General features: G+C 43.2%; 1 protein-coding gene across 1 annotated transcript in view; it reads left to right on the forward strand.

The window, feature by feature from the left end:
- The window catches only part of zfhx4 (zinc finger homeobox 4), an 82,447-nt gene that overhangs the window by 25,243 nt on the left and 31,601 nt on the right, over window positions 1–25,603 (forward strand). Inside the window, exons 5-6 of the mRNA XM_085418487.1 lie at window positions 604–1,145; window positions 16,906–17,140. Coding sequence (XP_085274613.1) covers window positions 604–1,145; window positions 16,906–17,140 — 777 coding nt within the window. The remainder of the gene's footprint in view (window positions 1–603; window positions 1,146–16,905; window positions 17,141–25,603) is intronic.

Here is a 25,603-nt window from a genome sequence, read left to right on the forward strand (position 1 = left end):
ATTTGTATGAATGGCCTTTTTTAGGAAAAAAAAACTGTGTAAAGCATTGATCAGCTTTTCAAAAATCTGTGCGTATGTGAGAAAAGACTGGAGCCCTGCAGCCGTTGTCCCACCACAGCTGAGACCAGTAATTAAAGCTACCTGATGAGCGAGTTAGCAAGTTGAAAAGGATGATTGTAATTGATCCTGATTCAATCCTATTAAGGTTTTTTATAGACAAGACTTTGTAAGGAGCCCTAGTCCTCTGCAAGGCTTTATTTTATCAAATCCTTTTGTGTGAAAGAGGCCTGCAAAGACTCACTTCGCTTTCCACACTTAATTTCATTTAATAAAAAAAAAAATCTTTTCCCCTTTTTTTGTACCTCTATCCTTTATCGCTCCATATGCATTCCAAGCTTTCATTTTTACTATAGCGTTGGCTTTTTGTCACATTACTTTGTTTTTAACATTCCTCTTGCTGTGCTTGCTGCCTGCCTCCTGTCTGACATGTTATCATTGTGTGCTTTCAAGTATTTAATCCTTTTTTGAGGTTTTACCTTTTACACTTCCATCTCAACTCCTTTCCAACAGTCTAACCTAGATTTTCTCTAATTTTATCCTTAGTGAATAATGACCTATCAGCAGAGTTGCGTCTTACAAGCGGTCAGCTGATGGCAGACGACCTGTCCCTGGTTTCCTCAGCTGGAATCGGGGGCATGTCCTCATCAGATCCCTCTCTGTCCTCCTTGTCGCCACCTATCAACGACCCCTCGCTGCGCCTCTACCAGTGCGCAGTATGCAACTGCTACTCCACAGACAGCCTGGAGGCTCTCAACGCCCACGTCAATGCCGAGCGCTCTTTGGCCGAAGAGGAGTGGCGCTGCGTGGTCGGCGATGTCTACCAGTGCAAGCTCTGCAGCTACAACACTCAGCTTAAGGCCAACTTTCAGCTGCACTGCAAGACAGACAAGCACATGCAGAAGCACCAGCTGGTGGCTCACATCAAAGAGGGTGGCAAGGCCAACCAGTGGAGATTAAAATGTGTGGCGATTGGCAACCCTGTGCACCTCAAGTGCAATGCCTGTGACTACTACAGCAATAGCGTGGATAAACTGAGGCTACATGCCACCAACCAGAGGCATGAATCTGCCATCCGCCTCTATAAGGTAAAAACACTATTTACCCACGCCGTGTCCTGCAAAAACCAGTTCGTTAATCTCAGCTCTTTGGCCCTGCTAAGATATAAGCAAACAAGCAGTAGAACAACACTGCCTATGAGTGAGGCTGAAAATGAATTTCTGAAGATAATTTATAAAGAAACAAAAAAACATATGGTTCTGTGTTTTTTGCAGGACACCGATGTTACATCTCATGACATGCAGCCTAATACAGACAATAGAATTCATGTTAATGCAGATCTAGCAAGGACACGCGATTCAGAGAGCACATACTTTATTTTTTGTTTATTTATTGTTTTTGGTTCAAAACAAATGACCCCACTCTCCTAAGCGTAGTGTGACACACATATAAAGTTCCCGTGAGAGTGGAATGACAAAGATGGAAAAGGTCAGTGCAAGAGTACCGAGGAAGATCCCATCTGATACGGGTATATTTCCTGTCTGTTATCAGCTGGCACTGTAGTTCCTTTTAATCCTTCACAAGTGAAGTACCAGCAGAGAAATATTTTTCCCCCTTCATTGTCAGGGCCTAATGACAGTGCCAACAATAGCAGCACTATTCATGTTACTCTTGATATTTGACTTTATGTGAAGCTCAATCAGACGCAGGAGAAACCTGACATTTTATGCAGTAATTATTTCGAGCCTGTTTTATATTTTGAAATATTATAAAATGATAGATTAACTATGAAATGTTAAATCTGACTTTAATTTATATAACTACAATAATTTGTATGATTATTTATAAAAGAAACACACCCTGTTGGTTACATCATCTTGCACCAGAACTGTAGCTTGTTTTGTTTATTTTACCTTTAATTATTCAGTTTTAATTTACCACAGCATTACCACACTAGTTTCCTGTCAGAGCTGTATTAATTGAGCTACTTAACTAATTAAAGTCTTCGCACTCAGAGCAATAAATAATAAAAAGTTAATCTAAGGAAATTCCAATATGCCCAATATTTGGCATCTTTCTGCCACTTTATATATTTAAGTAGATTTAATTTGTTAGACTTCTCCTTCGTTTTAATAGGATGCTATTACATTTCCAAGGCCTTGACCTACAGGCCTGGATCAAGTGCATTACATTAATGAGGATTTCTTTATTACTGTATTCAACATTTGGCAGTGGGAGGTGTTTGAGCGTGTTGTTTCTTAAACGTGGAGGCAACAGGGGTTAGAACGTGTAGAAAATAAGATCCTATTGACAGAAATATATTTTTATTTTTACAGGGATAAACCCATATTTGTAGAATAATAATAAGTACAATAATAAAAGGACAGTTCTGTCCTCTCATTTTCAAACTAGAGCTGTTTTTTTTGTATTTTTAAGCAACAATAAAAATCCAACTGCATTTGGCCAACAATGAAAACACGAAACTCAGAAAAGACGTAATGTGCGATAAAGTTTTTATGATTTGAATCTGCAAAATTGTGTTTATGAAGCAGCCTCACTTTACAGACTTCAGTCATCATCATTTATTGTGCATGCGTTGTGTATGTGTGTGTGCACTGTGTCGCATAGTAATCTTAAAGGAATTACATTTATTTGAAAATCTGCAACTGATTCTTCCTTACACTTTCATGCCTAAACTGGATTAATCACATTGGCATTCTTGGGGTTATTTAAAACAGTCTTCACTTCAACAGGATGTACACATTGTCACAGGATTGTCCAGCAGCCTGGAAAAAAAGGGGGCTGGACTTGGCATGGGATGAGTTGGAGATGTCTCTACTCAAGGAACATTTTTAAATTATGAGCAAATGCTGCTTGCACATTGGCCCACATTAGCCAAGGTCCTAACCTATAAGATCAGCTTGATTAGATGACTCAAATCAAGTCTCTTTACTGTCATAGGAAAACTTTACCCTGTGTGTGTGTGTGTGTGTGTGTGTGTGTGTGTGGGGGGGGGGGGGGGGGGGGGGGGGTGTGTGCCTTTGCGAACATGTGTTTGAAAGTGCTGAGCAACTTTTGCCTGCTCTTTCAGTTGATTTAAAATGAGGCAACAGCCAGTTAGGTTACCAAGGCTACACTAAACACTGGCAGCCATTTAATCAAGCAAAAAGCTATTTATAACAGTTGTGATTAAATGTACAAAACCCAAGAAACAGAATAAGCTTCACAGAAACGGAACCAAGGGGTGCGCCTGAACATATTCCTGCTTTTGTTCATATTTTTGCTTTCCAAGAAACATTACGTTATGCAGCGGAGCATCTTTTTAGGCACGCAGAAGCACAAGATCAGCCAAGGCAAGAGAGGGTCATCCAGTGCCCCCTCAGTGCACCCATGTACCCCTGCATCCCATCTAGCCACCCACCTACCCCCAAAGGGCCTCCACAAATCTGTTCCACAGATGACGCTTTTAATGCCTTTGGCAGAAATTCCTCTGTTTTACCCTTGGACATGTGGTGGTAAAGCCAAGCGTGAGGGAGAGAGAAAGTACAGACAGAGCAGAGAGCGGTGCAGAGGGAAAAAAAAATCATTTCTTTATTTGACCAGAAAAACACCTCTCCTTTTATGTATTGGCAGAGGTGAAAAGCACATGGGGATAGAGGTAGCTTGGCCGGGCGCATAAAAGATCCGAGTGTTGACGACTTTACCATCTGGATTTTTTTGGAAACACAGAATATCTTTATGGCATGGGAAACCATTTGAAGATACAAACAAAAAGCATATTCAGGAGATTTTATGGCTGCTTTGTCGCAGCAATGGAGTACTTCTGAGGGGAACTGAGAGTTTGAAAGGGGTTTTTTTTCCAGACTTTCAAACAGCAAGAGGGAAATTACATTAGCAGCACATGGACATCAAGTCATCTGGTGTCCAGGGCACAGCAGGTGGTGCAGGAAGTTACAGGCCTTACATGGAATAACTGAGGAGTACACCTCATCCCCTTTAGAGGGGAAATATAGGGAAAGTGATCAGGGCTGGTTGGTACCACTCAGGTTGTTTTTTTTCTACACAGTATCTCCTAATATAGAATTTAGCTGATGTGAGTGTGGAACCTCGCTTCGCAGGTATTATCACAGCTGTCCAGTGCAAACCTTTATCCCCCTACAAATAATGTAAACAACAAAATAGAAGATGTTTTAAAATAGCATTTGTATGCTGGCAGCCTGTGAGGTAAGTTCTGCACTAAATGGTGTTGTAGCATAGCGTGTCCTTTGCTGGAAGCACTTGTGTTTGGCTTACCACTGAATATGATGATATATGGCTGATTTTTAATAACAAACACTGGGCTTAATAAACATGGAGACGGGGGTAAATCTGTCAGTGCCATTCACAAGTGCTGCCTGGCTAAGTAGGGGGTTTAGTTTGTAGTCCGTGTGTGTGTGTGTGTGTGTGTGTGTGTGTGTGTGTGTGTGTGTGTGTGTGTGTGTGTGTGTGTGTGTGCGTGTGTGTGCGTATGCGTGTCGTCTTTGAGGTTGAGATCTGGGCTTGCCCCTGGGTCATTAGGAGTTGAGAATGTTCATGGTCAATGTGGCATGGTCAAGGACCACACACACACACACACACACACACACACACACACACACACACACTTTGTGTGTCTTGCAAGCCATGGCACCTGTTTCTCAGATGGTTGTCTGAGTAAATCTTAACTGTCCTCAACCGCTGTCAGTCTATCCAACTTTCCGTCATAATTCAAGCGGAAATGGACCTCCGGGGTCCACTGCACTTTTCCATATCTCTGTTTTCCTTTTCATTATTTTCCCCCTTCCTTTACTTCCCTCGCCATCTCCTTTGAACTCAGAAATTCGAGGTCATAAAACGTTTTTTTTTGTTTTTTCTTTTACTTTTTATGATGGCGATCGGAAGAGAAAGGATATTCAGATTTAGTAGTCGGTTGTTAGTGTGACAAATAGAGGAAAAGAAAAATAATAGAAAGCATCTTTCTTTAAACATCTGTCTCTCCTTCTCGCTCAAACACTCGTTCACAAACTCGGTCTTACCAGCCCTTTTTTTGTTTTGTCTCTGACTCTTTTTTTTTTTCTCTCTTTTTCTATCTCTCCCCTGGGGAGCAGCAGATAGGCCATCTCATTACCCATGATCCTCTTGGCAACACCATGGCTGGGAATCAGGGGGTGGGGGGAATTAAACAAGGGCTGTAATGGGAGGAGGGTGAGTAGGGAGTAAGAAGATGAGGAAAGGAGACTGTGGTTTGTAGATGCATCCAAACGCCTCCCTTTTCTCATTTTCATCATCTTCTTTGTAGCTCTCCCTCCCTCTCTCTGCCCCCTTTTTTTCTTTCTCTCTCTCTTGCTTTTTCTATCAACTGAGGGACCTTTTTTCAGTCTTTTATCTCCACCACCCCCACCCCCTCCTCACATTTAATTTTCTTCCATCTCTCTCTGATGGAGGTAGCTGCGCTTGCGTGATATTGTGATCTGTGATATTAAGTCTACCACTGTGCCTTGGCTATTAGCAAGGGTCAACCCTGCCCACTCTCATTTGAAAATCAAATGGCCCTATATATATGCAGCCCAAATTATTGGACTGTCATTTGGACTTGTGTGATGGGGAAATGGACAGGAGATTGACTCCCATAGATTTGCATAAAAAGTCATTGTGCTGGTACCCGGAATAGAAAAGAGACTGGATCTATTTCAAATGCATGGCACCGTTTATGACACACACACACACACACACACACACGCGCACACTCTTAAATTCATATGTCCATAAAGAGGTATAGCGTTACATACATTCATAGAGACGTACTCGTTCACAATTGTAGTCATCAAGTTACCATTCCCACTTGAGCCCGTGTACGCTTGTTCCAGACACAGGCTCTTGATCACAGCGTCCTTGTCTCAGACTCGCAGACAGACTTAAAGAGTTGCTGTTCTCTTCAAAAAGGAATGTTCTCAGCCACTTCACGCTAGATGCTACTTGACTGCTAGATATAGATTTTCATATTCTGTCATGGAGACAGATGATGCCAACAAGAGTTCAGCACCTGAGCAGATAAATTAATTCACCTCTGTGTGGTTTTTTTTTTGTTTTGTTTGGTTGTTGTTTTTTGCCAGAAAGGTTGTCCGTCCCTCTTTCTTTTTCTTTTTTCCTGATGCCAGTTAGTAGATTATTCAAATCATCTCCTCTTTCACCTGCATGGAGATTACAATAGAAATCTTTCAGAGGTCCGGGGGTGGTGAAGTGGGTGGGGGAGGGAGGATGGAGGGTAGCGGCTAATTAAAGCACAAAAGCAGGTGTGTGTGCACGGGTGTGTTTGTGTGTGTGAACTCTGTAGCTGTAGCTTTCTGTTTGACGGAGAGGTTTGAATGGACAGGCTTCCCCACCCTCCCCCCTTCTGCCAAATAATCCTCATAGATATTAATAAGAGTTTCGCCCCTTCTCCCTCCAACGCCTTTACCAGATGGTCGGCAGAACACGAGTGTTTATACACACATCTGTGGGTGTGGGTGCGTAATGTCCAGCTTTGGTCCAGCACTTGACTGACACTCATATGTAATGTTTAATTTCCCCTCTTAAATTACCTCAAATTCTTGACTTTTTGATGAGTTTGTTGACTAGGTGTGTTCATGTGCGTGTGTTTCTTTTTTCTGTGTGTGACACAGAAAAACAGACTGAGCTGGTTTTCTCATATTAATAGCTAGATGTGATCCCTTTCATAATCATTCGCACCCCTCTGAGGTGTGGGTCATTTGGGCCGCGTCCATGTGCAGGGGACTGTGAAGCAGATCGAGGCTGACAGGTATGGGAACGATAGCAGAGGGGGGGATTGTGAAGTGTGCAGAAGGAGTGGGGGGGGGGGGGGGTCAGTGTCTTCCAGACCACCAGAAGGAAGGGAGCATTGCTGGGATGTGGGAACAAAGGAGTTACCAGAAGTTTCTTTTCCTTTTTGTCTTTTTCCCCTCGTCTTAACATTCCCACCCTCACTATATCCCAACAGACGCTCAGATACACACTTCCCTCCTCCCGTTTTCCATCCACATGCCCCCTACTCACACACTTGTCTTCCTCTAACCTTTTTTTTTTAAATATCCCAAACTCCGCCCTATCCTCGCCTTTCTCTTGGGTCTTGATCATCCTGTTAGGACAAAGACACAAGCTTGTTTAGGGAAAAAAAAAGAAAGAAGAAGAAGAAAAACAACTGAAAACAAAGTAATAATCAAAGAAGGCGCATGAGCTCAAACATGATCTCTCGGGGGCGTGTTGTCTCCACTTTTGATGCATTGATTTGATCAGAGCAGCCTCAGACAGATCACATGGCAGAGAGATCAGATAAATACTTTTTGTGTAAGTTCATTAGCTTTACTTTTGAAATCACCTGACATTAAAAATGTGCGCTTAATTTGCAAGAAAGCTGACAGGAAAAATCGTAGCCTCTTTTTTTTTGTAGCTCCGTTCTTGAAATAGTCTAAAACGTTACATCAGCTTAAAAATGGTATTTAGGCAGCCGTGCTTCTTCCCTCTCATGAAGCTATCAGGATATTGATATGGACAAAGTTGAACTGAAATACTCCTCAACGCCCTTCAAATCAATAATCGATCGATTGGAGGTAATTGTGCTACTCCCTTGGAACGGTCCCAAGTCACCCTCTCTCTCTCTCTCTTTTGCCGTCTCTCTCCTTCTCACACTCTTTGTGTCATTATCAGCATGTGGACCCGTATTCGGTATTTCAGCATTCCAGCTGTAATTGATTTTAACCATTAGGTGCTCAGTGAATAGATAAGTAGTGGGAGATATTCGATTATACGGTGAAAGAGGGAGACGGGGATGAAAAGAGGGAGAGAAAGAAGGAGGGAGAAGGATTTAGGGATGTTGCCGGAGAGCTGCAGAAAGGGGAGCTGACCTGTCCTGCTGTCTATCCGTCTCTACCACTGGCCTTCCATCTTTGCAGCAGCACAATACCGCTGACCTCCTGTGAGTTCAAGCAGCTTAGTTTCTGCGAGGTAATCCCTAATGCTTTGAAATAGACCTGATAGAAAGCCCACTTACTTGTTCAGGATTAATGTGGTTTGTGTGTGTGTATTGGGGGGTGCGTGGGGTGTGGAGGTGGGAGGGTAGTTTCCAGCACATTTAGTTAAATTAACCGATTCGAATCATGATATTCACTTCTGACTGCGAGCAGCGCCTGTAAAAGCATGTCACACTTTATCGACAGACAGGTGGGAGACTTGGATCCTTGTGCCTCACCTGTCACACATTATTACGCCGCTCTTCTCTGTTGTTTGTGTCTGGATTCGCTGTGCTGGTTGCCAGAGTGCTGTTATTTCCTTTCAGTAGCTGCCCGTCGTTTACAGAAGCCATTTTGTATCGTGAGTGCAGCAGAGGACGGTATCGTTTTTCAATTGTTTTCTGAAGATACAAGTCAGACTTTTTTGTTTCTTCCCTTTTCCGCTGCCCTTTTCTCCTCTTTTCCTCATTCTGGCAGGAGTTTAGGATAGGACTAGGGGCAGGAGCAGAGGGAGGGGGGACAAAGGCAAACATTTGAGTAATCTTCAAAGAGCCCATTGGTATGTTGAGTGGACGCTGGTATGCGGACTGCGGCTGAGGCTTTTTCAGGGGAAAACAATATCCTTCCTTTAGATGGCTGGGGCCTGGGCAAACACTACTAGCTAGGCAACTCTGCCCAGTGCTGCCACCGCTATCAGCTTACCCTCACGCCGCCCCTTGTCTCTTGCAAAAATTGGTAGTCTTCTTCATTGCTGGAACAGAAGCAAAAGAAGAACCCAGCTTGGCAAATGCAGGGCTCAATGACTGAGTTTGTGTGACATATCTCCAAATTGTTTAACTGGGAGAGTTTTGATGTCGACTGCTAAAGAAATGGTCGCACTCTGTATAAAAATAGTAGCGGCGGATCAAGTGAGCCACGTTGTAGGTCACCTGCAAGGCACCTGATTTCCTGTGGCAATATGCAAAACATGTCTGCTGAAGAGGTACATTCATTGTGCTGTTCCTGGCAGACAGACCAGCCTAACATACACACACCTGGACGCAGCCTTTCTGCACAACAAGCCACATTTTCATATTGTTTCCAAGGAATAAGACCTGACACTGTTTTGTTTTTTTTAAATTGGAATGTGTAATGTAAGCATACAAAGGACAATTGTATGCTTCTTTGTTATGAAGTTGATTATTCATTATATATACCACTATGTAGAATCTATAGTTGTAGATGGGCACAGTGATATGTCTATCAAAAAAGCATTAAAAGGCAGATCTATTTGATAAATACGACCATTAGAAGAAAGAAGCAGGCAGTCTGCCATTTTGTGACAGTTTCAAAATGAACTCCCTTTTGTCCAGTAATCACTAGCCATTTTCTCACGAGGATCCACCCCAGGGATAATTTCTCCCATTTCTCTGTCATTAGCAGGGCCTGGTATTAGGCTTGTGTTTTGTTCCCTGTACCTTTTGTTTTGTGCTAAGTGAAACCATGCGACAGGATAGGGGCTAACTGGAAAACAATACTCCCCTTCACAGGCTCAGGAATGTGTAATTAGTGATTTGAACCCAGCTACACTCGTCTAGATTCTTCCCTATCATTCTCTCTCTCGCTCTCTTTCCATCTCTTGTTCTTTTGTTCTCCTTGTCACAGATTTTCTTCACCCCGTGTATCATCAAATCTTTCGCTTAGTGTTGTTCACAGTATGCTTCTGTCATTCCTTTTGTCACACTTTCTCTTGGAGACATTTTTTTTGTAGCAAGTCCCCACTACCACCAGAGCAAAGCAAAACAAACTTGGCAAAAAGTCACTGATCCTTTTAGCACCAAAATTATTTTACCTTCTCTTCCTTTTCAGTTTCAGTTAAACAGAACAACAACCGTGTAGCGCAAACTTCTTTGATGATACAGGTAAATGAGCTAAAGTCCCAGATTTGGAACCCTTTTACTCGTGTTTTTCGTAGACCCTGTCAATTAGAACTTGCTTTGATTCCTCAAAAGCATCTTGGTGTGTTGGGAAAATGGAAAAAGATGAGCCCTACCCGAAAGTCTTAGCACACTGGCAGTATAAAATATAACAGGCTAACAAGCATGCTAGCACTTCAGTGATCTTCTTCTCAGCATTTCACGATCTGTCTCCTACTCTGAGTCGGTGGAAAAGATAAAATCAGTGGCACAATGGTTTAGGGAAATAGGGAGGTCTGGTCAGTCTCACCTGGTGGTGATGGAGACAAGCGGGGGGCTTTTAGACCCTAATGGGCTAAGGTCAGGATAGCTAATAGGCAGTAAGTGGCTGAGCCATGCTGTCTAAATCTAATGCTAATGTAAATACTGATCCATTTTCATGGGGGATGGAGGTGAGCTGGCTTTCAAGACACCCAACACACATACACTTGAGCTTAAGTGAGTAAGGAAGATCTGCTCTGGTGTCTTTGTCTTTTGTAATCTGCAATTTTTGAAACTACACGTTAATTTCCTTGCTGTCCACTGATCAGGACAAGAAGAAGTTAATTGTGTTATAATTTAGCAATGTTGTGTTTTAGGAGGGAGACTAGAGGTCAGGTAGGTGTGAACTTCAGATTGATCTTTATGTCAGTTACACACTTCACTTATAAACTTCTATCCATCCATCCGCTTATCCTTTTCAGGGTCGCGGGGGGGGCGCTGGAGCCTATCCCAGCTGTCATAGGGCGAGAGGCAGGGTACACACTAGACAGGTCGCCAGTCTGTCGCAGGGCTAACACACAAGGACAGACAACCATTCACACTCACATTTACTCGCACATTCACACCTAGTGGCAATTTGGATTATCCAATTAACCTATCCCCACAAGCTGCATGTCTTTGGACGGTGGGAGGAAGCCGGAGTACCCGGAGGGAACCCACGCAAACACGGGGAGAACATGCAAACTCCACACAGAAAGACCCCGGCCTGATGGTGGAATTGAACTCAGGACCTTCTTGCTGTGAGGCAACAGTGCTAACCACCGTGCCACCGTGCACTTACTAACTTCTATCGCTATTTGTCTGCAAATAGTAAAGAAGGAAGAAATTAAGTGAAGAAAGAAAGAACAAGTAAGGAGCAACAGAGAAAGGGAGAGAAAGAGACAGGGAGACAGCACAGAAGTGGAGAAAATGTCGTATGAAAGACTCATTGTGATAATTCATTTATTTGTCTTGGCAGTGATTATGAGATGAATGCTTATTATTATTGGGTGACCTAAGCTAAGCTCATCCACAGGCCCCTGCACCTCATGGATCGGCCCCAGAGCTGTGATCACATGTGATTGCCAGCAGCCAGAGAAACAGGAGAGCCAATTTAGCTCTTGGAAATATTTTCTTTTGCATTTATGAAAATGAGAGCCTGGGCAGGAGGCAAAGGAAAGATGACCATCAGGAAATAAAAGAAGGTCGAGTCGGTTGGATTCAGGTGTGCTGGGAGTGCCTTGTGTTGAATCTTTAGATTACACACTGTGGCTTTGTAGGAGAGGGTAACTGCAGACGCACACTGAGTGTGTGTGTAAATTGGTGCATGTGCACTCAGCACTTTTTTTTGCACTTCTATATGCATATTAATTTATTGTGTCTGTGCAGCACTGACGCTGACTCTCTACCACCGCCTCTGTTTTCTTTATCTGTGGAAGGAAGGTGGCACATACCTGGGCTCTCCGCAAGTCTTTTGAGCAGTGCAGTCTGCCAGTGAATCCATTGGCAGCAATCTTGCGTTACATCTATGTCTTGGGGGCTGAGTGTCGGTTAGCAGTAACATGTGTTAGGGAGCTGGTAGCACTGATGGAATTCTACACTTGGCAGCCTTCCAGGCAGTACTGGTATGTGTTTAAAATACTTTCAAGGAACAATACATGCTTTTGTTGTTTGCTGGGCCAAGTGGGGCTGTTTTTGTCTCTGATGGCCCTCAGGGGCCCAGGGGATAGCACTGGAGGCTGGTGACGTTCTTAAAAAAAAAGGGGGGGGGGGGGGTAAAGGTACAACCAACAAAACTCCCTGCTCCCCCCCAAAAAAGAGGAGATACAGATGAAAAGATATAAAGAGGTTTTTATTTTCACAATGTGCGGGGTGTACATTTGCATGCATATGCACACTCTCAGAGGAATCAAAAACAAAACTGAATGTATGCACTTCTTTACATACGCACGCACACACATGCACACAGCACCGGTTATTAAGGCATAACCGCTGTGGCGGAGACCTCTCACTTTCAGCATGTATTCATTAGCTGCCTGTTTCTACACTTAATGACAGGAAAGAGTCCTGTTTGTACCGAATACTCTAATTTGTCATTTGCTTTATGGAGGAAAAATGCAACCCCGCTGCCTGGTTCTACTTTTGAATTTATTTTCCACGTTACCAGAGAACGCATCACAATCACAGGCAAAGACAAAAAAACACAAAAAACAACACGAAAAAACGCCCGACTGAAATTATAGACAGACGCAAAAAATACTTATGAGATAATATCAAAAAAAATGTGGAGTTAAAATTACTAATGCATAAAAAAACGCACGCGCACATTCGCACAGTCATAGAGCAAAAAAGAAACGGTGGATTGAAATTATACCCACACGCGCTCTTTCACGTACTCGTACATGCACAGGGAGATAAAAGAAGTTGTGAGGAGATGTCTTTTGGCTTGGCTTATTAAGAATTCAGTTAATGAGGCAGCTTTGTCACCCCAGATAGAACAAATGGATACGAGACAGCAGCGCCGCTATCCTTCCCCGCAAACCCAGGCAGCGAGCCGAGGGGAAGATGTGTGTGTTCTCGTGTTTACTTGTGTGTGAGAAAGGTGTTTTGTAAACATCTCATTCTGCATAATGAATGCAGTCCTCTGTCGTCCTCAGTCACACACACACAGCAGCAGCAGCAAACTGCTACACCAGGGAGCTTCCTTTACCTGTCAGACTGACTCTCCTCCCCTCTCCCAAAAACAAGTCCCAGGGTGTTTTTGCATCTGTGTGTGTGTGTGTGTGTAAGTCACTGACAGCATTGACTGTCTTGTGTTTCTGACAGCCGAATGGGAAGTCCTGAGTATTGTAATTTACATTGTGATGTGTGTGTGTGTGTCGGACAAGCACTCCTTGTGTTTTAATGTGTCGGCTAATGTCTGAGTGAGCACCCTGGTCGCTTTCGGTCTTCACACGCTTAAACCTGGTAACATTCACATATATATCTACATATTGCAACACAACAGTAACATGCACATATTTAAATGTTACCTCACACGCATTTCTATTTTCAGTTTGCCACAATGATATATTTTTGCAATTCCCTGACCAGAAGAGGGATCTCTCTGTCTCTCGCTTTCTGTCTGAGCCCTTTTTGGGTCCACGGTAACAATCACTTGCTGCAACACCAGAGAAACACATACTGAGAGAGCCACTCTTGCTCTCATATGTGAGCTTTACTATAAATGTAACTACATGTCAGGCAGTAGTGACGTGGACGTTTGCAGTAAATTTGCGGTAAATTAAAGAAATTTTTAAAGGAATTTCTGGTCACTACGCAAGTTAGGACGTAGATTTCCCGCAGAAGTCTAAATCAAGCTTGAGTGGAGAGTACTAAATGTTCCCTCACCGCTAGTCACACTATTAGAATTGATACTGACAATTGACAATAACATATTGATAAAGCCAGCAATGTGGCATATTCGATGACTGAAAGGGGTTTTATGTGTGTGCATGTACCCCCTTTGCCATCTAGAGATGTCTCTGCCCTGTTTAGATCCACCCAGGGAGTGCTGTGTAGCTGATTTTGATTGGCCCACAGGGAGTGTTGGCTTATTTGGTTGTTTGCCAAACACTAATCCCCAACAATTAACCACCAGGCAGGCTGGAGAGGTGCCATATTGACAAGGATGGCTCTTTTTGCCATTCTGCGCAAAGACGCTCGATATGATACGAATGTGCGTATACACACATACAGATCAGCAGCAGCATAAATTACATGCACATTGCAAGTAGACACACAGGGGCACAAACCCAGGAGCAGGAACAGTGTGTTTGTGTGTTTGAATATGCATTACACAGCCCACGCCTGGCAGGAGTCAAAGTGCTCCTTTAAAAGTTCATAAATCATGGATGTTCTGGCCTGTGATCACCAGACCGCCTGCATTTCAGGCCTGCGGAGTGCCAGAGAGCGACAGACAGCCCTCTAGTTTAGGTCTTAAACAAACCCTCTGGAATGTGCTGATGGGGGAAGAATTAATATTAGGTCTAAACCTATCTGGCATCCCAATTCAACCCTAAAGTATATCATTCAGCTTCTCTCAGCTGAAGCCTCACATCCTAAAAACATTACGATGTAACTTACAGCAGTAAAGGATGTGTGGTGTTTGAGGCCACAAGCGCTACAATTCTCCTACTGCCATTAGGAACCAGTTTAAGCCATCAAGTATTTTCTGAAACTCTGCCTCTCTTGATAAGACTCTTAACTGTTATGGCCATGTGTGCTCACACACTTTCCAATTCTAGCATGGTCTTCATATGGGGCTGTTCTTAACGTACTTCTCGAGGTTGTCACAAGAGGAAAGAAAGGCTTTGTTTGATTACCAGTTTTCTATTCAGCTCTAAGAGCCCCGCTTTCAGCTTCATTCAACTGTAGCTGGGCCCCATTCCTATCAGAATGACGTTAAAATAAAAGTGTGTTTAAATGTCCAGATACGGTTAAGCTCAGAAAGAACCAGTTCCAAGCTAATCCTGTTTTGATATTGTGGTTGTCCTAATTGATCAGAGGATGAATGACAGTCAGAATGTGTGCAACTACACGGGCTTTTACATATGCTGTATAGCATATGGCATTGCTTTGAGAGGTCGTTTTCAACAGAAGGTACTTTGAGCACCTCCTGTTTAATGCCAGTGTTTATAAAGAAACACTGAAAAGTTCATATTGAAAGAAAAGCCATGACGTCACACTTTCTTGTTTATGCATGTGATATATGCGTGCTTGCTTCCGTAGCAAAAGTGTGTTTCCACAGTGAGGCTCGACAGCCCAGTTTTCCTGCGAGGTAGGGAGGGGAAGAAAGAAAAGAAGCAAAGAGAAAGAGAGAGAGAGAGAGAGAGAGAGAGAGAGAGAGAAAAGAGCGAGGGAGGCCTCCTTTCACAGAGAAACAAAGATAGCTGTAATTAATGGCCCTGAGCTCTGGACTAGGGGAGCTTTCTTCTGACAACTCCGACTTAATTAAAACTTAAGACTTCTGAAAGGGCCTCTGACTGCGAGGGGACGTCCCACCGTCTCGTGAGAAAAACCTCGCAAGATTTCCTACAAAAGAAAGAAAGAGGGAGAGACAGAGAGAAAAGATGTGTTAGTGGCTGTAGCTATGTTGCTAATCCCTGTTTGTCAAAGGAGGAGGGGGGGTGGTTAGAACTCATACACCTGCGACCCACTCCTCCCACCACACACACACACACACACACACACACACACACACACACACACACACACACACACACACACACACACACACACACACATTCATTTTTCCAGTCTCTCTCTCTTCCTGCTCCATATAGCTTGATGCAACTATACTCTGGAGGAAATATTACCTGGCTAACTTTTCATTTGCTTCCAGAATGAAACGTCTTCCTATAGGAAGAGGTGAGAGACTCAGTAGGGCTAGCACATGCACACTTGTCATTATCTGCATTAATTCATGCACAGAACCCTGCACCTCTTTCTCACATGGCTGTATGAATAAATCTTAACAAAGTATAAACTAACCTTTGCGAGCCACCCCTGTGTCTCTGCCATGCTATCTTTTCCCCTCTCTCTCTCTCTTTGTTGCTCTCTTTCTCTCCCTCTCTCTCTCTCTTCTCCCCTTCACAGAGGATCAGATAATAAAAGCTTGGCCTGGTCTTTTGTTTTTGTGCATTGTTCATTAGCCCGGCAGCAACAACAGAAGCACACTTGATATGCTTGGCTTGACTGGGTGTATGGGAGTAGGGCAAGGTGGGATGGGGGCTGTGCGTGCATGCCTGCCTGTGTGTGTGTGTGTGTGTGTGTGTGTGTGTGTGTGTGTGTGTGTGTGTGTGTGTGTGTGTGTGTGTGGGTGTTTGTGCACCTACATGCACCAAGGGCAGGGCAAGAGGTAGGGGGTAGCTTTGCATGGCTGCAATGCCATTAAAGAGGCAAGTGGAAATTAGGGGCTTGCAACTGACAGCACACATTGAATGAGAAACCCCTGCAGCTGCTAACAATATGGAGAGCTGGACAATGTGCATGTTAAAGACAAAAACGGTGTTTTGAACTCAACACCTTGTCTGACTTTTTGTGGGGGGGGGCCTTCTGTCTTTGCATTACTTAGACAATATCCAGTTAATTGGAAATGTTAGTCTTTAAACTAAGCTCAGCTGCTTAGAAGTTATATCTATTTCTGTTTGGTAGTTTCATGTTTGTCTGTCCCTTTTATATCTTGCCTTTATGCCTATACCTTTTTTAAATATGTACTTCTTGAAGATCTTTACTTGTGCAGTAGACTTATATAAAAGAGCCATTAGTCAGGAATCTTGCTCTCTAGTATTTTTCTTTCAGAAATATCTATAATACCACTGTAGCCAATAATGGGTCTGACTGAAATGCTGACTATTGACTTTTTTTTGTGGCTTTTTTAGAACCAGGCAAGTGGGATTTCTGGGTGTTTGAATTTTTGGAATTCAACTGGAAGGATAATAGAAGGAAGGATTTTCTGGCCAAGTTTAAAATGTTACAAAGATATCTGGAAAAAAAACAATGAAGTTGCTCCTGCTTTGAAATTTTTGAACTGTCCCTAAAAGGTGAATGCATCTAACCTTCAGACTCTCTACTTGTCTGTTCCACAGCATTTGCAGAAGCTGGACAGTTCGTATAGCCCGGAGTCATGTGTCTACTACTGCACGCTGTGCGACTACTCCACCAAGGCCCGCCTCAACCTGGTGCAGCACGCCCGCTCAGCTCGCCACCAGCAGAACGAAGGACTGAGGAAACTCCAGCTGCACCAGCAAGGCCTGGGAGGAGATGAGGATGGGCTGAGCCTTCATGAGCTGTTCCATGTCAAGGAGTGCCCCAGCAGCCAAGGTCTGTGCTTTTTCAACCTACTTTGTTTGCTTTAACTGTGATACTTAAGAATATTTGTTAGTTTTAAGGCTATTTCAGTTAATACTTTGGGGATTAACTTTTTGTCACATCTTTTATTTTTTTCTGGTGGAGTGCACACATGGCCTGACTTTAACATTTTCTATTGGCTTCCACTTTTATTTTTATTTTTGTTGTTCTTCTTTTTTTAGATTTTAAAACCTTGATATTAGCTGAAGTGGTCAGTTTTCTTTGTTTGAAGTCAGATTCCTCAATCTTTACTCCTTAGACTCTTCCTATCTCTTCCCTCCCTTGCATCACTCTCTCTTTCTTCTGTCAAATCTCTCTCACTCCGTACTTCATTCCCTCCTTCCTTTGGCCTTCATATCCAGATTACGTCTCTCGATACAGGCCCGTCCATTCCTCCTAATCTCTCCAAAATGAGCATACTGTTCCTATTAGGCTGCTGCTCTTATATCTGAAACATGCACACACACACACATAGACATACACACACACAGTGTCCCGTGCACAGGGACATCCCAAGCAGGCAAGTCAGCTTATGAAATTTCACCTTGGGAGGATCTCATAGTGAAAGGCCTGTACACACATACGTTACTCACACACATGTATGCTATGGCTGCACAGTCTCTCCCTGGAGTGAGCTTTCATTTCCTTTCTCATGACCAAAGCAATTTGGCTTTCATTTAAGAGTCTCCGTCCTGCCAGCAGCTAATAAGTGTAACAGAACTGTAAAACATTCAGAGACAAAAAAAAGAAAGAAAGAAAAAAAAAAAAAAGATTTATCGTTTTTCTTTGAGTGGGGGGTTGGATGGTGGGTAAGGGGTTGCAGGGTGTAAGGGGAGGGGGCTGCGTTGTAATTTAAACCAGAAGACAGAGAGTCAGGGTCCATTATTTAGTCATCCCTATGTTAATGCTGCCGGGAGAAAATGAGCGCTTAACTTGTTTTTGCTTTGCTTGACCTGCAGGAGCGGGTGGAGTGGGGTGTGGTGGTAGTGCAGGGGGGAATGGGGAAAGTAAGGGGGGGGGGGGGGGGGGGTAAACACATTTTGAAGAGCATTCCAGCATAGCATTAGCCCATACATCTGTCTGTGTGTGTGTGTTTAGGTGTGTGTGTGTGTGTGTGTGTGTCAGCTCATGTATATTCCACCATGAATCTGCGCTCCCCAAAGTGTCCTGTTTATACTGTACATATACTCCCAAAACAGATGGGGGCCCAGCGCTTAGAAACATATGTGAGTCCTAGCGCACACACACACACACACACACACACACACACACACACACACACACACACACACACACACACACACACACACATTAACAGGAGACGAGCTCCCTGTCCTGGAGTGGAGACTGCTGCTGGTGAATGTTTGGTTTTAATTACACATGGATCAAAGTTTCGGTGAGATTTGGGGTGCAGCAGAAAAGCATGCTTAGATAAATCATTACCTTACATTTTAACATAGCCACCAACCCCCCCCCCCCCCCCCCCCCCTTCTTTCTCATCTCCTCTTTTTTGCCCCCCTCCCTCCTCTCTTTCTTTCTCTCCTTCTTTGTCCTGCTTATTCCTCCAGCTCCTGTCCATTTTTTTCTCCAGGCCTTTTACCGTTTTTTTTTCTTCTTTTTTGTCCTCCTCCCCTTCCCTTTTTAAATCTCAAACCAATGCGCCCAAGCAGGTTTTAAACCTGTCAAAAGCAATATTTGGCCGCTGCACCAAATTTCCAATGTTCCACTCTTAAAACGCACTAAATTTGTTGCTTGGACCCTCATTTTATACCTTGGCTTTGAGATGGCACATGGTGAATTTCCATGAGGAAGATAGCGTAAAACCTTAAGCGGACGCTGGCACCGTCCAAAATGCTAAGCGACTTTTCTGGATGCCCTTCTTTTGCCCACTCTATATAACTTTCTTCTGAACAACGGTATTCTTTCACATGGTACGTGGTAAATGTTTCAAAGGCTACTTCCTTGTAGCCCATAAGTATTTGGCAGGTGTACGCAGTGAGCAAAGTTACAACCATGTCAAGGAGAGATCAAACACTGAGAGTCAGTGGAATAAATTGGGCTTGTGTTCTTGTTCTGTAGTTTGCTAATAAAATCCGTGTTGTTGTATTTGTTGTTTATTTTTAGGATTTTTTTTTTTTAACCGATTACAAAATAGTTCCTGTTAGCATCACACGCTAGCCCGCCTTACGAGAGAGGCGATTGCTCCCGCAGTGATATATGATGCGAATGGGTTTTTTTTTTCAGCAATGGAAAATGCTTTATAGTAGGTAACATTTTCATCCAACGTTCAGTTTAAGGACCCTCTGTTTGTGTATTCGTGTGCTGTTAGTTTTCTGGGCTACAACTCCTGACTCGAGCACTTTCTGTTCATTAGAGACTGGTATGAAAAAGATTAATTTAAGTGCTGACCGGTATCTTTCTCTTAAAGTCTGGGAGTTGGCACCAAGCCACATAATTATAGGCTCATTTGGGAATAAGAGTTCTAATGCTTGGGACTTTATGTACATGTGAATGGCTTTCATTAAACAATTTTGATGCTGATTTTATGGCCTAATTAAGGATACGGTACTGGAGAGACACACCGCAAGAATATAGGTGTTTTGAACAAAGACAGGAGTGTACATGCAGTACTTGTGAGCTTGTAAATGCATAGGTTTGCCGATGTATGTGTGCATTTGTGTGTCTTTGCGTTTTTCTGAGAACTTGTCGGTCTCTGTTGTCCTCTTGAGTGTTTAATTCTCGTAACCTGGGCCCAGCCAACTCACGCCTTTACCTTTGGTAAATACCGTTGTGAAGCGAGTGAACTCTGTGCTCGCTTGCCCGCTTGCACCCTTGCATGTGCAGCAGTTAGCACTCCCGGCCTAAACAGCAGGAACTTTTCACCGCAACCTCTCAACTGCGTCCTTCAGAGACAAAAAGCCCACTGTGTCTACATTTCTGAGATAAACCGTCCCTCTCTGTGTGCAATTAGAAATGATCAAGAAAATTGAGTTTATAAAAAATGCCAGTTTGCATCAGAAGAGCGGGCATAAATGAATTGCCTCTCAACATGGAGGACTTAGAGGCCATTTTGCTTTGAGGGTCGTCCAAAAGTTATTAGAAAAATTAGATATTTTTTGTACTTCTCTGCGCTCTGTAATGAAGTTACGTCCTGAATGGAGCTGTTTAGTAAAACAGCTAAAAAAGAAAAATATGACAGATTGCGAGTCATGGGTATTCCATCATCGGTTTGATAATTTGAACAATTTGTTTAGCTGGACTTTTTGAGAAATTAACAACCTCTGAAGCTTAGTTGTTACAGCGATTTTTTTCCCTTTTTTGCCAGCTCTGAATCTCTCGACCATTTGAGCATTTGTTTAACTACAAAGAGCATTTTCAGGAGGCGTGTGTGTGTGCGTGCGTGCAAGCATGGGTGTGTTTTTCTATGTGTTTCCTCGCCCATTAGCCCTGTGCTCCATCATGTGTAAAGCTCCTCATAAGCCAGACCAAGCAGAAACATGAGGCCTTTTCTGCATACTTCACTTTCTGTCTTTTTTTTTTTCTCCTTTCCTTGTTCCCTCTGTCCCTCTCAAAAAGGAAAGGGAGATGGGATCTTATGGAGGTAATTATGTCTGAGAATCCAGCCTGTCATCCATCCCTCCAACACCAACCCCACCACCCGCACATCTCCATCACTCCGTAAACCCCCTCCTCTCTCCCGACCCCAACCACCGTCACCCGACATGCATTAAAGAGGGAGGGAGAAGACCCTCTTTGTCTGAATCCCTGTTTTAAACAAAAGATCTCTTCTGACTTAGACCAGCAACACTTTTATCATGTGCGTGTGGGTGCACGTGCGAGTGTGTCCAGAGCCCTTTGTTTTCTCTGAGTGATAAGGCTCTAGGACATTTTTGGTCCTAGTTAAATTAGTGTAGCAGTGCTAACCATTTACATAGCAGCTGTAGGCTAAAACCTGAGCCTAATGGACTCTTATTATCCACATATATATGTGGCTGAGTGTGGATATAGATGCGTGTTTGTGTGCGTGTTTCCAGCAGGAGGAGGTGGTGGAAGCACGGCCAGTGGGAAAGTGTGCCATCCTGCCTGTTTCCGAACGCACAGACATTCCTTGTTGTAAAATGCACGCCGTCAAATTGTGTCTGAGCTAAGTCGAGGAACCAAAAAACACAGAGAAGAAAAAAGAAATCATCCCATTTTCAATGTGGGAAAGAGCATCCCAAAGAGCATTTCGATGTGATGACATTGAAGAAACTTTTGAGGTATTAGGTTTTACCTCCTCCCTCAGTTTCACTTATTCATCTTATGCCTCGTTTTTTTTTCTTTTTTTCCTTCGGGTGGTGGGGATGGTTTCGCCATTCCAGTGGTTGTCTTTTTTCGGAAAGGTCTCTCCTCAGACAGAAGTCTATTTTCAGGGTTTGTCTCAGTAATTTGTGGCCATTACATAAACATTCATGGATGGCCAGAGGACTGAGAGAAAGGATGCAACACACACCCAGATCTAGCAAAACCACTAGAGTTAGCATAGCGGTCGCCATTTTCTCTTTTAAGTTGTAGAATGGAGAGGGTGAAACCAGATAACTAGCTCATGAAAGGACACTTCAGCCCTTTATTAGGAACAGCTTTAAGCATTCATCTATTAGATATGTACATTTAGAACTGCTCTGGATAGTTTAAGCCAACCAGTTATAATGCATATCGATTTGCTCACATCCAGATGATTAAATGCAGTCATTTATTTTTGACCTTTTCTTCTTCATTTACCGTGACACAGGAAGTTACTTACATACTGTAAAAGGTAAAGTCCACAGATTTCAGTCAGATGGGATTCATTCCTCGCATAATAAAAACCTGGAATGTTATTTTATGTGTCCAACACGAATACAAATACAGGGGGGGACTATTCTGATGAGAGCGATGTGATTTTGCCCAAGAGGATTTTTGTAAAGCATGTAGCTTTTTATTGCCGTGCAATTAGTTGGAGACAATACTCTGCATTTTAAATCATTTGTCAAATCAAAATAAGACACATTCATATATGTATATTATTATATTTTCGGCAAGTAGCAATTTACCCCAAATTTCCCAAAACCATATTCTCTATGGCTGAGGGAGTAAAAGATGTGGTCATTTTTTGAATAATTCCATCCAAGCAAATTATAATTACTTTGTGGTCTCTGTGTGTGTGCACACAAAAAAAAAATGGGCAGGAGCCCGACTTGTGCCTCAGAAAAAAAAGTGCCTCGTTCACCATAAACTATTTTTGCAATGGTGTGTTGGGGCGGTATGGGCTCAGCCGATTGTTTTTCTTTGAGTTGAGCAGCTCTTTGGTGTAGGGGTATTACCCCGTCTAAATTGTTCCCTCATGTTTTCCGCCAAGGTTCTGTGCCCAACACACTGACAGTTATAATTTGCAGAAATTGCGCTGATTATCTGAATTAGCATACCTGACCAATGCCACATTAGTCTTATTTACAATACAAAGCCGTGGGGCTCTGAGGACGCATACTAAATATGACTTAACCCTTTGAAGAGGGGACTGGCGTCACAGGGCCAGAACGTCTTTCACGTCAATGATATCACAAAGAGCTTAAGGCCCCCCACTCCATATGGACCTGAAAGCCTCTGGAAGACTCCTGGAAAGGGAAGTGGTGAATGCAAAGTCCAAGGACCATATTGAAATCACAGGTTTACTGCAAGTTTTCCCCTTACTCTCAGGTTCTTTTGACCTTTGTCTTCCCATATTTTTTTTTCACCACTTAGCTGTTCTCCCCATCTTGTTTTTCTTTTCCTTTTCCACCCCCCACCCGCACCCACCCTCTTCACCCCTGTTCTTCTTTATTTTCTTCTCCCTCACGTCTATTCTTTTCCCTCCCCAATCCCTTCATACACCCCCTGTCCATTAACTCTTAACCACAGATGGACAAAACAATGGCCCATGTCACACAGCATTAAGACAAACAATCCAGTGATGGGAGGAGGGTTGTGTGGAGCCGGAGCCACGGTAACCAGGCAATACGCTCACTGGTCCAAGCAGCCACTAATCTCAGACAGCGATGATACAATTCACAAATGGACACTGAAGGCAGCCTGTACGCACACACGCTCACAGCCACATGCAAAAAAAATAGGAACATTAAGAAATATAGTTACTGGGCAGCATTTCTGCAAAAAGTTTTCTTTTCTTGTGTCCGTCTACACTCTCCACTCAGTTTCTCTTCCCTCATCCATCAATGGGAGGTATAGAATTGATAGCAGGTATTGATTACCAATTGGCTAAGGCTAATCTGCTCTAACCGGAGGAAGCTTTGCACTTACAGCGGCTGTCAGTGGCTTGTCGTGTGTGTTTCTATTCGACTGTGCAGCATTACAGTAGCAGTAACAGTATTTTTTTGTCTCAACTGCTTACCTACAGCATACTAATGGTCCAAAAGCAAGGCGTTACATTTAAAAGAAAAGAAACAAATAAATAAAATAACAATGGGGCTAATCTGGACATTACTTTGATTTTTTTCAGAAAAAGGGAAACGTATGTTCTGTCTGCCCAAAGAAGCTCCGAGAGACATGCCAAGTTTCACCTCCCTACCTATGTGAATAAGACCCATCTCCCTCTTGCTTCTTTTCTTCATCTCCCTAATAGGAAATTTGAGCACACTGTGTGAGATTAAAGCAGAGAATCAATGCCTTGTGAGCAATCATTTCCAGACAAATCTCTTTCATCTTTTTTTTTCTCTCACCCCCCCCCCCCCCCCCCCCCTCTTTCTCTCTCCCGTTCGTTTCCTCTCCCACCTCCTAATGCTAACAGGGGGTCCTGTGTCATGACATCCCTTTTGCTTTTATCATGTCCTAATAACATTCTGAAAATAGAGAGAGAAAGAGGAATGTGACAGAGAAAAGAGGGTGCTGGGGAAAAAAAAAGAACAAGAAATGGATAGACTGATAAAAATCCATTGAATGAGCATGGTTCTTGATTTGTGCTTTGATGTGGATGTCTTTGTGCAAATTAGACAAATATGCCCGCTGCTTTAGTCATCTCGAGGCTCTTCAAGAGATGCCATCTCCTCTTGCCATCCTTTTCTTTTATAAAGGATCGAAAGAAGGAGGGAAGGAGTGAGTGACAAGTTCATTTAAGGGCAAAAAATATATACATTTCACAAAATGCAAGTGATTGAAGAGAGACAAGAGGAGGCTGAAGAGAAGTTTTTCTCTACTGTGTAAAATTATAGTATATAAGAAGTAGCCTGTACAAGGCAGTTGAATAAAACTGAAAATCTAAAAAGCTATAGACATAAAAAAATGCTTTTGTTTCTGCTTGGTTAGATGCAAAAGGTGTTTCACCTTGGTGCATAAGTCTAATGGGCAGGGATACACACATATACACACACACACCTTGGCCAGACCTTTGTTTCAAAAGCAGGTTAATGGGGAGTGAGGAAGAGGAGCGTTGCAATTTTCTGCTCTTTAGGCGCCAGAGAATTCTCTCCAGTGTAAGAGAGACCAGACTCTCAGCGTAATAGGCATTTTACACCCTCATCACCCCTTGCACAGACACACACACAAACATGGGCACACGTTCCCCAGAAATGCGTGGGAGTGTAATAGGCATTCTATGGTGTGTATTGCCCATCCCTAGAGAGCCAGTAAGTGTTAGACATGCATAGAGTCGGCAATGAGACAATCAGCATGCTGAAATTGAAACCTTGTCTGGAGTCACACAGGAGGGGAGGACGATGTGCGAGAGGAGAGGAGAGGAGGAGAGGATTAACTATATAGACTGGAGGACCAGGGATAGGAGCACAGATGGCGGCAGGGCGAGGAGATCCAGAATAAGAAGAGAGGAGAGACAGAGGGAGAGGAAATAGGAACTGATGTTTGTTTAATTGCCTCATAAGTGATGACACAGATAATTATGTCGAAAAAGGGATGCTCCTCTTAGGCAGGGCCAATGAGCAGCTGTATCTGTTGTGCGTGTGTGTTTCATGCTGTCTCTCCCTATAGCCCCATCAACTGTTGTCCCCTCAAGCCACATCAAGTATAGGACACCATTAAAGCAGTGCGGTTTACGTCATATCAAATCATTCAGCTTAATTAACAGACAAGCACACACTCAAAACACACAGACACACACTCATCATTTGGAATCATTTTAATTACTCTGCAACATCATGATTATTAATATCTCTGCTTCGTATACCTGGGGATATGAAGGCGAGTGTGTTCACCTATATTTCCTGCGCTGCGCTTCCATGTGTGCAAGTGATGCTCCCTTGACTTCATATCTAATTGTCTTTTTTAATGACAATATTCCACTGTGTGCGGGCTGTATGTAATGAGTCAGGGTGTGTCAAAGTGCAGGCCTGAGCTGTCTGCTCGAGTTAAGCTCTTCCCGTCTACTGAAGAAGCCTCCAGCGTACGCACTCGCGCGCACACACACACACA

Source organism: Rhamphochromis longiceps, linkage group LG9, assembly GCF_057381845.1.
Source record: "Rhamphochromis longiceps isolate RC_006_pf linkage group LG9, R_longiceps_female_GT1.1, whole genome shotgun sequence".
Classification (NCBI taxonomy): domain Eukaryota; kingdom Metazoa; phylum Chordata; class Actinopteri; order Cichliformes; family Cichlidae; genus Rhamphochromis; species Rhamphochromis longiceps.